Source organism: Martes martes, assembly GCF_963455335.1.
Source record: "Martes martes genome assembly, chromosome: 10".
In the NCBI taxonomy this organism is placed as follows: Eukaryota; Metazoa; Chordata; class Mammalia; order Carnivora; family Mustelidae; genus Martes; species Martes martes.
Window position 1 is genome coordinate 18,866,118 of NC_137898.1, and position 13,567 is coordinate 18,879,684.

General features: G+C 57.3%; 1 protein-coding gene across 5 annotated transcripts; it reads left to right on the plus strand.

Moving 5' to 3' along the window:
* Nucleotides 1-5,717: 5,717 nt before the first annotated feature.
* Nucleotides 5,718-13,494, plus strand: PACSIN3 (protein kinase C and casein kinase substrate in neurons 3). Of its 5 annotated transcripts, XM_080815455.1 has the most exons (12): nt 6,695-6,804; nt 7,591-7,662; nt 8,756-8,829; nt 9,087-9,176; nt 9,335-9,491; nt 10,236-10,471; nt 10,572-10,727; nt 11,286-11,461; nt 11,606-11,726; nt 11,886-12,022; nt 12,438-12,559; nt 12,954-13,494. In XM_080815455.1, the coding sequence occupies exons 4-12, from the start codon at nt 9,123-9,125 to the stop codon at nt 13,067-13,069; spliced, it is 1,275 nt and encodes a 424-aa protein (XP_080671581.1). In that variant the 5' UTR covers nt 6,695-6,804; nt 7,591-7,662; nt 8,756-8,829; nt 9,087-9,122; the 3' UTR covers nt 13,070-13,494. The 5 variants fall into 5 exon arrangements, with proteins under 5 accessions (XP_080671579.1, XP_080671582.1, XP_080671578.1 ...); XM_080815453.1 differs by lacking the exons at nt 6,695-6,804; nt 7,591-7,662 and adding an exon at nt 5,718-5,822; XM_080815456.1 differs by lacking the exons at nt 6,695-6,804; nt 7,591-7,662 and adding an exon at nt 6,264-6,494.
* The last annotated feature ends 73 nt before the right edge of the window (nt 13,495-13,567 follow it).

Here is a 13,567-nt window from a genome sequence, read left to right on the forward strand (position 1 = left end):
CTGCCACTGCATTGCAGAAGCAGCCATAGACTATATGTGAACGAGGGAGCGTGACTCTGTTCTAGTAAAACTTTATGGACACTGAAATTTTTCCTTAAAATCTTCACATATCACCAAATCTTTTTCTTTACTTTTTTTTTTTTTTTGAGATTTTACTTATTTATTTGACAGACAGAGATCACAAGTAGGCAGAGAGGCAGGCAGAGAGAGAGGAGGAAGCAGGCTTCCCGCTGAGCAGAGAGCCTGATGCAGGACTCGATCCCAGGACCCTGGGATCATGACCTGAGCCGAAGGCAGAGGCTTTAACCCACTGAGCCACCCAGGCGCCCCTTTCTTTTGATTCTTTTCAACCATTTAAAAATGTGAAAACTGGGACACCTGGGTGGCTCAGTCGGTTAAGCGTCTGCCTTTGGCTCAGGTCATGATCCTGGGGTCCTGGAATCGAGTCCTGCCTCGAGCTCTCTGCTTGGTGGGGAGTCTGCTTGCCCTCTCCCTCTCCTTCTGTGATCTCTCTCGATTTCACTCTCTATCAAATAAACAAATCTTTAAAAAATTAAGTAAGTAAAATGTGAAAACCATTCTTTGCTCCTGGGCCGTCCATCCTACTGTTTTTTTGGTGCCCTGTTCTGCTCTGTCCTCATGCAACATCTAGAAAGACACTCTGTCACTCCTCTGCTTCAATTCTGCACTCAGAATAGAACAAAGCCTGCAGTGTTCGGGTGCCGTCCTCCTCTCTTACCTTACCCTCGACCTCTTACTCTCCTTCACCACACCCTACCCACTCTGCCTTCTTTCCCAGGAGGTCAAGTTCCCATTTCTGGGCCTTTGTACACGTGAGCCCTTTCGTGTAGCATGCTCTCTCCCAGGTTCCCCCTTTACCCAGCTAACTTCCATTTGTCTTTGGGGTCTGTTGGGCTGTTTGGGGGTAGAGAAGCGGAGACTTCCTGAAAGAGATCTTCTCTGACCCTCCCCTCATTGAAATTATGCTCCCCTATTCTCTCAGAGCACTGAATCTTAAAAGCTTTTTGCCTTTAGAAACTTAATCACGATTTGTAAATACCTACGGCAGGCCTTTACTTGGTTTTAGTGGAAAACCCCACAAAGCCAAGGAGCATGTCTGCTTTGTTTACATTGTGGACCAAGCACCCAGGCTAGTGTCTAGCATCGTGGATATTCCTTGAAAGTCAGCTAAATAAACGGACCGTCCACAAGAATTCCTCTCTGGCCAATCAGGAGGCCCCCAGGGGACTTCAGAGGAGGGACCGAAGGAACCGGGCAGGCTTCCTGGGCAGAACCCTCAGCTTACTGAGCTGACACCTGGGCTGGGCCTTGGCAGCTCGGGGCACCTTCCAAAGAATCTGCCCCGGGCAAATTCCTGACCTGGAGAAGGTTTCTGCAGGGGCCCCACGGAAGCCTGCTATGCATTTTTACTCTAATGCCTTCCATCTGCTGTTTTTCCTGCCCAGAACATTTTCCCCCACCGAAGTTGCCTCCTGTCGATAACTCCGACCAGTTTTTTCTACCTGGGGTTGCCTGAGATCTTAAGAACATAGCTATTGGGGGCGCCCGGGGGGGCTCAGTGGGTTAAAGCCTCTGCCTTCAGCTCAGGTCATGATCTCAGGGTCCTGGGATCGAGCCCCGAATCAGGCTCTCTGCTCGGCGGGGAGCCTGCTTCCTCCTCTCTCTCTCTCTGCCTGCCTCTCTGCCTACTTGTGATCTCCGTCTGTCAAATAAATAAAATCTTAAAAAAAAAAAAAAAAAAAAGAACATAGCTGTTGAACCAGAATCTTTTACTCAGCTGCCCATCAGGAATGCTGGGGCAAGGTCCAGAGGCCACAAAGAGTAACACAGCTGCCTTCCAGAAAGATAAAGCCTGCCTACAGCCTTCTGCCTGCTCTCTTCTGCCCTTCTGGGGGCTGCCTGCCAGACTTCTTCGGATAAATCTCCTCTAGCCCCTCCCATGCACACTTCCCACCGCCTATTGGATAAAGTTTGAGCTCCTCAGCCCACTTGCAAGTCACTGTTCAGTCTCTACTCATTCTCCAGCTTCATCTTCCATCTGCCTCCACCCCGTCTTGAACTCAATATTCTAGATATTCTAGATGGGAACTGTCCAATACAGTTGCCACTAGCCACGTGTGGCTGTTACATTTTAACTAATTAAAATTAAATGAACTTAAAAATCCAGTTCCTAACTACAAGTGGCTAGTGGTTGCTCTACGGGGCAGTGCAGCTATACAACATTTCCGTCCTTGCGGAAAATTCCATTTGGACAGGCCTGTGTTAGACAATAATTTCCCAAAAACTCTTCATTATACAATTTACATATGAGTACATGCTCACTGCTCATTTCCTAACTCTCCAAAAATCTCTTTTTACCAATTCTAGCCCTCTCCCTAGTGATAGCCACCAAAATCAGTTTGGTATATATTCTCCAAATATTTTTTTGTGTGTTCTGCATTTTGTTCTTTTTGTTCTGCAGGGTCTTGGAGCTCTTCATATAAGAACACATCTCAGGACATCTGGGTGGCTCAGGTGGTTAAGTATCCTATTCTTGTTTCGGCTCGGGTTATGATCTCACGGTTGTGAGATCGAGCCCTGAGTCAGGCTCTGTGCTCAGCCTCTGCCCCTCCACCTGCTCTCTCTCTCTCTTAAATAAATCTTAAAAAAAAAAAAAAAGAAAAAAAAACCCACATCTCCATCTACCTTGTGCCTCAGGTGCTGTAGAGTCTAGCCATCTCATGAATGAACTCTAGGTTATTCAACTATTTTTTCCCCCCTCCTGCACTTTGGTGTTTATCCTTATTTCCAAATCTCTGGTGTACATACAGGATTTTTTTTAAGCGGCTGAGGTGGCCGGTGGGCTGCTCTGAGGGTCAAGGCTTGGACCTCCTCCCCCATGTCCCTGGAGGGAGTCCCTGGGCCAAGGCCTCTCTGCACTGTCTGACCTGTGCACCCCGGTGACCTGCCAGCCAGCAGTCTCTCGATGGAAATTTGCTTCCAGTTTTCCCTTACTGCAAACAATACTACATGCAAACATCCTTGTGCCTTTTCCTGCACTTCTACTCATGTTTGTCTAGGGTAGATTCCAAAAAGTGAAATTGCTGGATCACCAAGTCATATGCTAACACCTCTGGGGCTTGGCACATCCCTTGTTCCCGTCTACAATGCCTCCTCACATGACTAATTCCTGCTCATCAAGCCCCATCAAGTGTTATCACCCGGTGAAAGGTGGTCTCTTCTGGCTCTATTTTCCCAAAGTACTTCCTACCCACACTGTATCATTAGCCTACATTTAAGACTGTGCCTTATTTATCTTGTATTTTCAATACCTAGTAGAGGGCTCAGCATAGAACAAAAATTCAAATGATTTCTCGACTGGATGACTGAATGAATAAATAAACAAATAAAGGTGCAGTGGTTAGGACATTCCAGAAACTCAAGGTGAGCGAGTCTGTGAGTGTTGTGAGCTTAGGCTTTGGACCCATCTGCCACCTGGCACCCTGAGCCAGGCTGCCTCCCTCGGTTTCTGTCTATCCAACCTCTGACCTTGGGCATCTCATCTTGAACTCTGTTCTAGTTCAGTATTGCTCCGATAGAGCCGTATGAGTATGCAGGGGCTCTCTGGCCAGCAGAGCATAGAAATCTGAGCCCTGGGGATAGCCTAGCAGGGGGTTGGTTTTCCAAAGGCAGCTCTGTCTCCTTTCACCTTTAAAGCACCTCCGTATGCTCTGGGTTTTAGTTTATTTTTTCTCCCTACATTACCTTAGGGGCAATTAAAATCAGCTGCAATATTTCTGCTTTCTGCCTCCAGACTGGAATCTAAGAGAAGCCAGATGCTTTCCACTCCATATCCCCTTCTCCTTGTGATCTGAGGAACAGCCCTGTTTTCTGAACCTCTCTCTGGCCTGGCTTTCCCAGATGCCAGTCTGGCTTGCGGCCTTTACTTTTAATGGGGTTTTAATAGGCGGTTCCTGCAATTAATTTCATTCTTGTGTTTTCACACTTTCTGTCTAGGTGCCTACAGGCCCCCAGGCACTAGGTGGGATGTTAACTGATTTAAAATAATACAGAACAGTAGGGCTGTCATTATAGATTAGCCCAGCTCCTCTCACTTACAGCTTTTACAATCAGTTATTAGCTGGGTGCACATGGTCCATTTGGGAGGTCAGCTGGGTCACCTGTCATGTTTCATAGAGGTAGAAACAGAAATATGGAAAGAAGTGATTTTTTCATGCCCCAACAGAGACTGGGTGTTGCAACTGGTTTCAGAAGCCACAACCTGCTGGGTACACACCCCGTGAGAGCCAAGGCCAGGATCCACTACTCAGGTAGGATTTGTCAAACGCGCTGTGTCCTGGCTGCCCAGAGTCTGACCCTCCCACCAGGACGGGGGAGCAGTTCAGTCAGCAGCTAATACCACCACCTGAAATTACCCTCGTTCATTCTCTTCAGGGCCCTTTTCCATTTTGTGAGCGGATTTAGCTGCATAAAGAACGCATCAGCAGTTCCTGTCGGATTCAGGAACATAGTTTTGCTATTTTTAAAGCTGCGATTTAAAAATCCGCGCACACGCACTCACCCTCCTCAGGGAGTGGTGGTGGGGCGGGGAGTGGGGACGAAGAGTACGTGCTGGAGAGAGAACCGCTTGGCCTTCGGCTTCCCAGAGCCCCACGCCGTCCCCCTGAGGGAGCACTCCTCGGAGCCCCTGGGACTCTCCCATCCCCAGCGACTCTGCGCCACCAGGACCCTCTGAGCACCCGGGGCGTTAGACCCTGCTAACCCGCGGCCGCCCTCTCCTGCCAGGCGGAGGGCTCGGTCGCTGGCTCTCCCGGCCCAGGAGGGATCGGGAGGGACGGAGAGGCCAAGCAGGTGGCGATTAGGTCAGCCTCGGAACATTCTTGGACCGCTCCAGTGGATATAAATAACAGACAGGCAGGCTGCGAAAAATCCCAGGGTGGGGGCAAAGACGGTGAGGGAGAAGAGACTTACTAAGGGTGGGGTGGCAGCGTGGCGATCTGGAAAAATCTACCAAAGCTGGTGACTGACAAAAGGTGGGGGGGGGGGGTGGAGGGGCGAAGGGATTTAAGAATGAATCGTGGTACAAAATCTGGGACTAAGAACACAGAGGGGGAGGAGCTCGTGCCTTTTTGCCCCACCCCCACCGCGTGTCCGACGCAGTCCTCAGATTGGCAGGCGGGCTGTGCATGGAAAGGGCACGGTTCTGGAATCCAGGTCTTGCCCGACTACAGATCTTTTGCAAGCTGCCGAAGGTCTCTGCGCCTCAGTTTCCGCACCCGTACAATGGGAATCCTAATGCTTAAAAGGGGGTGACTGTGAGCCTCGACGGAACTAACGTACACGTATCAGAAAGATGTGCTCAGCAAAGAAATACTAAGGCAGTGTAGCCCCCAGTCCTCCCTCCAAGGGGTACCCGGGCAGGCCCGATCCCTTCCCGCTTCCACGGGTCTGTCTCCCACGCTCTGCAAAGGCCGGGAGGGGCAAAGCCGAAATCCGACTCGCTTTGCCCGCGCGGTGCCACCCGGGGATGCGAGGCCTGGCGCTTCTCCCGTTGGAGACGATACCCCGCGGCCCATGCTTCGGGAGCCGCCAGTCGCCGCGATGCCTGCAGCCCTCGCGTCCCAGACTCTGGCGGGTAGGGTTGGGGCCGCGGCGGCGAGGAGAGGGCGGGGCCGGGGGCCGGGCTTCCCGGGGGAGGGCCGGGCGCGCTCCGGGAGGCGGTGGCCCCGGCCCGGGAGCGGCAGGACTCCGGCCGGAGCGTGGCCGGACCCCCACCCGCCGAGACGCCCAGGAAGGACGCGGTGAGTGCTGCCCCGGCGGGAACCGAGGGGAGGCGGCGGCGGGAGCCGCGAGTCGATCCCGCCCTCTCCTTCGGCTCCTGAAGTTTGCAGTGGGACCGACTCCCACCCTGGGAGCTCCCGGCTACCCCACTCCGCGCGAGGACGGGAAGAGCTGCCCCCGAGCCGAGGGGGTGTCTCATCTGCGGCGCCGCGCCCCCCGCGATTTCCCAGGCCGGTGGAGGAGAGGGGGGGCGTCGGGGCTGGAGGGCCACACCATCTCCGAGGGCTCCTCAAAGGCCCCCAAACGCCCCGGGGACCTCTCGCTCTTTGCAAAGAGCCCTAATTCCTGGGCCGCTGCCCCGGGTCACCTTCTGGCGTCCACGGCCGGGCTGGCCTGGGCAGGGTGCGCCCCCTCCCCTCAGCGGTGACCGGCCGGCCCCACCCCCGCCGAGACCAAGTTCAACAAGTTTGGCCAAGAAGTCCTAGAGCCTCCATGGCTAGGCCTGGCCCGGCCGCTCCGCGTGGGCTCCACCGGCTCCGAGTTGTGCAGCTCCGGGCCGGCAGGAGGGTCGGTCGAAGGGCGCCGTCCACAAGGGTTGAGGCCAGAGACGGGCCGCCACTGGGCTCCGAAGTTTGGTGTGGAGGCTCCGGGTTTGGAGTGCGTCATCAGGGAGCAGGCACCTCAGGCGGCAGGTCGGGTTTCCAAAAGTGCCCCTTTGTTATGCCCCTCCCTGGCCCTGCCTCCTCCCCTTTCCCTGCGCCACCCCTTCCCCCACCCTCTGGGGCGGCTCTGGCTGCTGCTTCCAGCCACTCTAGCCTAGGCACCCCTCTCTGGACCAATGGGCCGCCCCCAGCTGCGCCTCCGCATCCTCGGGCTGCAGGGACGGCGGGGAGGGGCCGCTGGTAGGAGCCCTTGGGCGCAGCCGGTGACTCAGGAGGACGGGCAGGGCAGGATGGCCCTGCTCCCTCCCAGGGCATGCGCCCAGCTTCTGGAAGGTGGGAGGTGGGTACCTACCTGCCTTAGATAGGGAGTGTGGGGTCTTCCCTGAGTTTCAGGACTTCTACCTTGGCCCACGCAACTCTGAGGAGACCCTGCCTAGCGCCCTGCCGACTTCTGCAGGTCCAGTAGGTCCTGGCCACCTGGGCTGGGAAGCATTCATTCTCTGCCTTCCGAGCTCTTGCCTGTGGCGGGATGTATTCTGGAGACCAGACTGGGTCTCTGCTGAAGTCAGGAGGCACAGGGTGCCCCCTCATGGCACGCGGGGCCTACCCCCATAGCTAGATCCTGCCAGGGCTGTGGGGCCTGGCTGTGCCTGGGACTCCGGCTTGTGTTTGCTCTGGGAGGCTGGAGGGAGCAGTGCCAGCCCAGCACACACAGCTTGCTCTGTTCTGGGGCCAGAGAGAGGGAACGGGTGGGGGGCAGCTCTCCCAGGAGCCCAAGCCTGGAGGCTGGAGCAGGCAGGGGGCCCAGGCCCCTGGATGCCTGACTGGGACAGCTCCGAAGGCCCTGGGATTTACAGCTGTGGCTCTGTTTCCCTCCATCTGGTTGGCAAGTTCTTTCTGGGTGAATGGGGCAGACTCGAGAGGAAGCAAGGGAAAGTGCTGAGGACCCTGGTGGGCCAGACCCTCTGTCCCTCTCCTGCTCTGTCCCCCAGGCCCCTCCAAGGCAGGCCTGAGCTCTGTCTCCTATTAGCTTAGGCCCGGATCCCACCCAGGCCAAGCTTTCTCACTGTTGCTATAGCCAGCAGGTCTCCTGGTCCTTAGGGGGACGTCTTGTTTCTTCCTTCAGCTACCAGCTCCAGTGCCTGAAGAAATGCAGATTGGACGCCCTCTGTCAGTGGCTGGGGACAGATCCTCTCCCGTCAGTGATGATCCAATGCAATACACAATATCTAGCCTGACGGAGGGCTCACAAGGGGCTGTGTGAATGGCGGTGGAGGAATGGGGTCTGGGAGACTCTGGAGAAGATGCCTCAGTTTAAGTTTGGAAGGATGGATAGTGGCTTGTCAGCTTGTCAGGAGGGGAGCAGTGTGACAGAGCCCTGCTTTGGGGCAGTGGGCACACACTCTGCCCTCCTGGGTCCGGCGGTGTCCCTTGGGCTTGCTCAGAGGAGGAAGCGGTTTCCTTCTAGGGGCTTGAGTCAGTGCTAGGGTAGGGACAGCTGAGCCACTGCCAAGAGGCAGGAGGGGAGTGGCCGCGTGCCACTGTGTTCTCTGGCCTCTGGGGTGGTGGCTCTGGGGTTGGAATCCGCCTTGCCCTCCTCTACGGTTCTGGAGCACACTCTTACAATTGGCTGATGGCCCTTCGGAATCCCCCATGCTGCCCCAGATTCTGGACTTTTTGAGGGCGGGGCTGAGCTACTCATTCCCCAGGGAGGTTTGTGAGACCTCAGTGGATGCTGTGGAACAGGATGAATGTCCTTTGTGACTGTCAGGCCCCTCACATTTTTTGTTTATTGCGTGGTTTGAGTCTGAGACCAGCCCGGGCACAGAAGACCAGGAGGCAGAATTTCCACCTCACCGGGGAGCCAAGGCTTCCTTAGGAGATGACAGTAAAAGCACTTGTTCAAGCTTCTCGGCCAAGATCGGACTCAGGCCTCCTGGCTCCCAGTCTGCTTTTGCGGGCAAAGGGAGTCACCGGAGTGTGGCCGGGCACCCTCCGATTTGGCCTGGTCTGGTAAAGGGTTGTCTTGGTGTTCGGGGAAAGGCAGAGTGGCCCAGCAGGGGCAAGTATCCTCCCCTGTCATCTGCAGCAGGGAAGGGGGGGGCAGTGGGGCCCTCTGCCCACCATCCACCCCCACCCGCCGCCTGATCCCCAGCTGGATCGTGTGACCCGCCTGGCATTCTCCTGGCTGGAGTCTGGCGCTTCTGACAGCAGTTGCTATATTGGGGGAGCTGGGCACCGCCCTGGACGCTCCAAGTCCCTGCCCTCACCCCTTGGCTTGCTTTCGTCAGCTTCAAGGCAGAATCACAGTGGCAGCTTTGAGAGTTGGACATCCGGGTCCCCGAAAGTGATCTCTAGGCCCCAGGTAGGTGGAATGAGGCTGGGTGGGGGAGGGGGTGGGCAGACTTGAGGCCCAAGGAAGAGCTTTGAAGGGGCCACCCTTTCCCCTATCCCAGCCCCTCCCGGGACCTTCCAGATCCCCCACCTGTGAAGTTCTAGCTCTGACAGTTCCCTGGGTGGTGGAGATAGGCGTGAGGCGAAAGTCCAGGGATAGGAAAGGATCTTTTCCTCTCCCCAAAAGTATACATCTGGCTTCCCTGCTTACCCCTCTGCCCTCCACAGCACCCATCCGCCACCATTCCGTGCTGCAGGGACGCCATGGCTCCAGAGGAAGACGCTGGAGGGGAGGCCCTGGAGGGCAGTTTCTGGGAGGTGAGCAGCTGGGTCCTAGGATTGGAGGTGGCACTGAGATGCCCACCCCCTCTGCCAGGCTGGGCTCAGCCACCTGTCCAGGGGAGGAGCCCAGCTGTCGGCCCCACCCTGGAGGGGGCTTCTCCCCAGCGACACTGCCTTTCTCCTGTCCGCCCCAGGCTGGCAACTATAGGCGGACTGTGCAGCGGGTGGAGGACGGGCATCGGCTATGCGGAGACCTGGTCAGCTGCTTCCAGGAGCGTGCCCGCATCGAGAAGGCCTATGCTCAGCAGCTGGCTGATTGGGCCCGCAAGTGGAGGAGCACTGTGGAAAAGGGTGAGCCGGCGCTTGGCTCTCACCAGGAGCAGAGGGCCGCTGAGGGTGTGGGAGACCAGGCGAGGGAGCTTCTTTTTTTGCACCTTTTATGGAAAATTTGAGGATTTCATGTATGCCTTCCCACTGAAGTGGGAAGAGCTTCCTGATTATTCTTGCAGTTGTTAAGAATAACCTAGGTGTTAAGAGTTTGCAAAGTATGGTCGTGAGTTATTTTGATACTTCTAACAGCCTGGTGGTGGAGATGGTCTTGTACTACCCATTTTCTAGAGGAGAATCCAGAAATTCAGAGAGGTTAAGTGATTTTCCTGAGGTCACACAGCTAGAAAGCACTGAAACTTGAACCTAGGCCTTTAACTCGGGAGCTGGGGATCTTTCCATCCTAACCAAGCTCGTTCTTCCCTCTGAGGCAACAAAGTGTGGTGGTTCATGTCACAGAATTGGGTTTGCATCTCAGCTGTAATGTTTTGGGCAATTAACTTGTAGCTGTAATGCTTTGGGTATTAGCTTCACTTTTCTGGGCTGCTTTTTGCCTGTTAAATGTTGATTGTAACAGTTTCCCTGGTGGTGGATAAGGATTCCACAAAATCTCCTATATGCACAAGTAGCTGCTGACCTCTTCCTTGTTCCTCTTCGCATCCCGCCCTCCGGGCCTGGCCCCCACGGCGGCACCCTGGGGTGTGGGGGGCTGGCTCGTTTCTGGCTGTGTCCCTGGCCCGGTACCAGCCCCTCCGTCCCTCCCTGCAGGCCCCCAGTATGGCACGCTGGAGAAGGCCTGGCACGCCTTCTTCACCGCGGCCGAGAGGCTGAGCGCGCTGCACCTGGAGGTGCGGGAGAAGCTGCAGGGCCAGGACAGCGAGCGGGTGCGCGCCTGGCAGCGGGGGGCCTTCCACCGGCCGGTGCTGGGGGGCTTCCGCGAGAGCCGGGCTGCCGAGGACGGCTTCCGCAAGGCCCAGAAGCCCTGGCTCAAGAGGCTGAAGGAGGTGAGCCGGGGAGGGATGGGTCCCTTCCTGAATCCCACCCGGGCTGGGGGCGGCCGGCGCTCGGCGTCGCAGGGTCCACATTTGTCGCCGTCCGCGCCAGGTTGAGGCTTCCAAGAAGAGCTACCATGCAGCACGGAAGGAGGAGAAGACGGCGCAGACTCGGGAGAGCCACGCGAAGGCCGACAGCGCCGTCTCGCAGGAGCAGCTGCGCAAACTGCAGGAGCGGGTGGAACGCTGCGCCCGGGAGGCCGAGAAGGTAGCGGGAGACCTCTCTCTCCGGCCCCACGCTCTACCGCCCTCATCCTCACGGGCCACCTGCTCTCCAGACCCTCATTTAAAAGAGGAGTCAGAGAAAACTGATGCTTTCCCCGGGAAAGAGATGGTTCCGTTTCAGGCGTTGGGTCTCAGAGTTGAGGAGACCTTCCAGCTCCGTTCCTTCCGCTGTGCCCGCCCCCAACCACAAGCTCTCACGTTGCCTGCCCTGCTAGAGCGCTCTGTCCTCGCGCTCGGTCTGTCCTCTGCTCAGTTTCCACCTCCTCCATGAAGCCCGTTCTGATTTCTCCCCGCTCCTCGCGGGGTGGTGGACCTCATCTCACCCTCCATCCTCACTCCCCAGACCCTTAAAGTGGCTGTGCCCAAGTGTCCCCTGCCCTGTTCGGCTGCTGGGGTCTTGGAGGGCCGGAGCTGGATCTGCAGCCTAATGGCCGCTGGTGCCCGGCCCGGGGTCTAGCCCCCAGTGCTGCTCGGTAAATGTGAGTGGTGTCCCGAGTGGAAGCAGGTCTGGTCCTCACCAGGCCCCTCCCGCCCCACGCAGATGAAAAGCCACTACGAGCAGACGCTGGCGGAGCTGCATCGCTACACGCCGCGCTACATGGAGGACATGGAGCAGGCCTTTGAGAGCTGCCAGGCGGCCGAGCGCCAGCGGCTTCTCTTCTTCAAGGATATGCTGCTTGCCTTGCACCAGCACCTCGACCTCTCCAGCAGCGAGAGGTGTGGCCTGCGAGGGGGCCTGGAGGTCTGGGGGTACAGCTGGGTCTGCTCTGTCTCCCCCAGGCTCTGGCCAGGTGGAATGAGTTTCAGGGGGGTTACTGGGGCCTGGGGCTCCCCAGGTTGAGGTGGTGCCTTGGGCCGCAGGTTCCATGAACTCCACCGAGACCTGCATCAAGGCATCGAGGCAGCCAGCGATGAGGAGGATTTGCACTGGTGGCGCAGCACCCACGGGCCGGGCATGGCCATGAACTGGCCGCAGTTTGAGGTCAGCGTTCCGGGCTGCCCGGGGCTGGGAGGGGTGGCGGACTCAGCCTGAACCTCAGGAGGGAGGCTAGGGCTTGGGAGGAGGTAGATGAAGGTCTGAATGGCTCTGGCTGCCACCACAGCCTGCAGCCCAGCCTGACCCTCAGCACTGTCCCCACAGGAGTGGTCCTTGGATACACAGAGGACAATTAGCAGGAAGGAGAAGGGTGGCCGGAGCCCTGATGAGGTTACTCTGACCAGCATCGTGCCCACAAGAGATGGCGCTGCACCCCCACCCCAGTCCCCGGGGTCCCCAGGGTGAGAGCCAGGAACCTGGCTGTGGGGAGGAAAGAGCTCGGCCCCTGTCCTGCCTTCTTGCCCTCTGTCTCCTTCTCTTCATTCCCCTCACACCTGAACTGGGTCGAAAATTGGTGCCAGGAACCTCAGGCCCTGCTTAGTAGTTATCATGATGCCAGTGTTCATGGTGGCTTAGCCTCGCCCGCCGGTGCCTGCATTCGTGCTCATCTAGTGCTCACGTCAGCCCTGGGTGGCGGGAGGCGTGCCAAGCTTACAGGCACATGTGGCAGAGGTCAGACCAGGATCTTTAAGTTCTTTCCCACCTGCCTCTCCCAGGGTTCTTCCTGAGGGGGACCCTTTGCCCTGGGTCGTAGGCTCTCTGGCTCATGGTGGTCCTTGTGCCCTGAGCCTGCCACCATCTGTTTCCCCTCTGTAGCGGTGGGCAGGATGAGGAGTGGTCGGACGAGGAGAACCCCCGGAAGGCTGCCACCGGGGTGCGGGTGCGGGCGCTCTATGACTATGCTGGCCAGGAAGCTGATGAGCTGAGCTTTCGAGCAGGTATGCAGGGACCCCTTTCCTGTTCCTTCCCAGGCTTCAGCCACCCTCTCCCCTCCTTTACAACCTGAGCAGGGGTGTGGAAAAGGGAAGCCTGATGCCTGCTTCCCAAATCCAGTTGTCTGATTCTGTAAGGCTGCTCTGGGTCCAGACTCCAGGTGTCGGAGTGTCTGCTCTGAGCCCTCACTGCTCTCTCAAAGTCACCGGCTGGGGCCTGCTTGATGCATTCAGGGTCTGGGGTGGGGTGTTTGCTGACTTTGACCTTTCTTCGCCTCAGGCATGTCTCTTCTCCTAGCTGTGTTCTCCTACCACCCCTCCCCCTCCTCAGTCCTTGACCCAGTTGCAGGATCGGGGGCTGGGCCAGGGCAATGGGCAGTGACGAAACCCCTTTCCCCAGGGGAGGAGCTGCTGAAGATGAGCGAGGAGGATGAGCAGGGCTGGTGCCAGGGCCAGCTGCAGAGTGGCCGCATTGGTCTGTACCCGGCCAATTACGTGGAGTGTGTGGGGGCCTGACCTCCCGTGACAGCCCTTCTGCAGCGTTTCTCCACCGTGCATCAGGGCCCTGCTTCTCTTGGACAGCTGGACCCGAAGGCCCTGGACCATGGTGCCCCTTGCTGCCCTTCTGTCCGTTGAGGAGGGAGGAAGTCCTGGGACCCAGGGTGGGGAGCGGCCTGCATCTAGAAAGGGACTGGTAGGGAAAGGCCAACTGAGTCTAGGCTGAGGGGAAGATGGGGGAGGTCAGGAGGTGACAGAAGGGCTCAGGGATGCCCGGGCCTCTCCAGGAATGGGTGGGTCTCCCCAGGAGCTGTGGACCCAGTTCCTGGTCTCAGTGTTTTGGGGTTCCTGGGGTGGTCTTGGGGTGAGTGTAGTTCTGGGCTAGCGGCGGCACTCTCTTGTGGTTTGTTCTAGTGTGTATTAAACTTGGAGAAAAAACCCAACACCGTCAGGCTTGTGTGCATCTTTTCTGATAGTCCACCCTTCCCAGGCTGCAGAGAGCATCTGGAGAGAGGC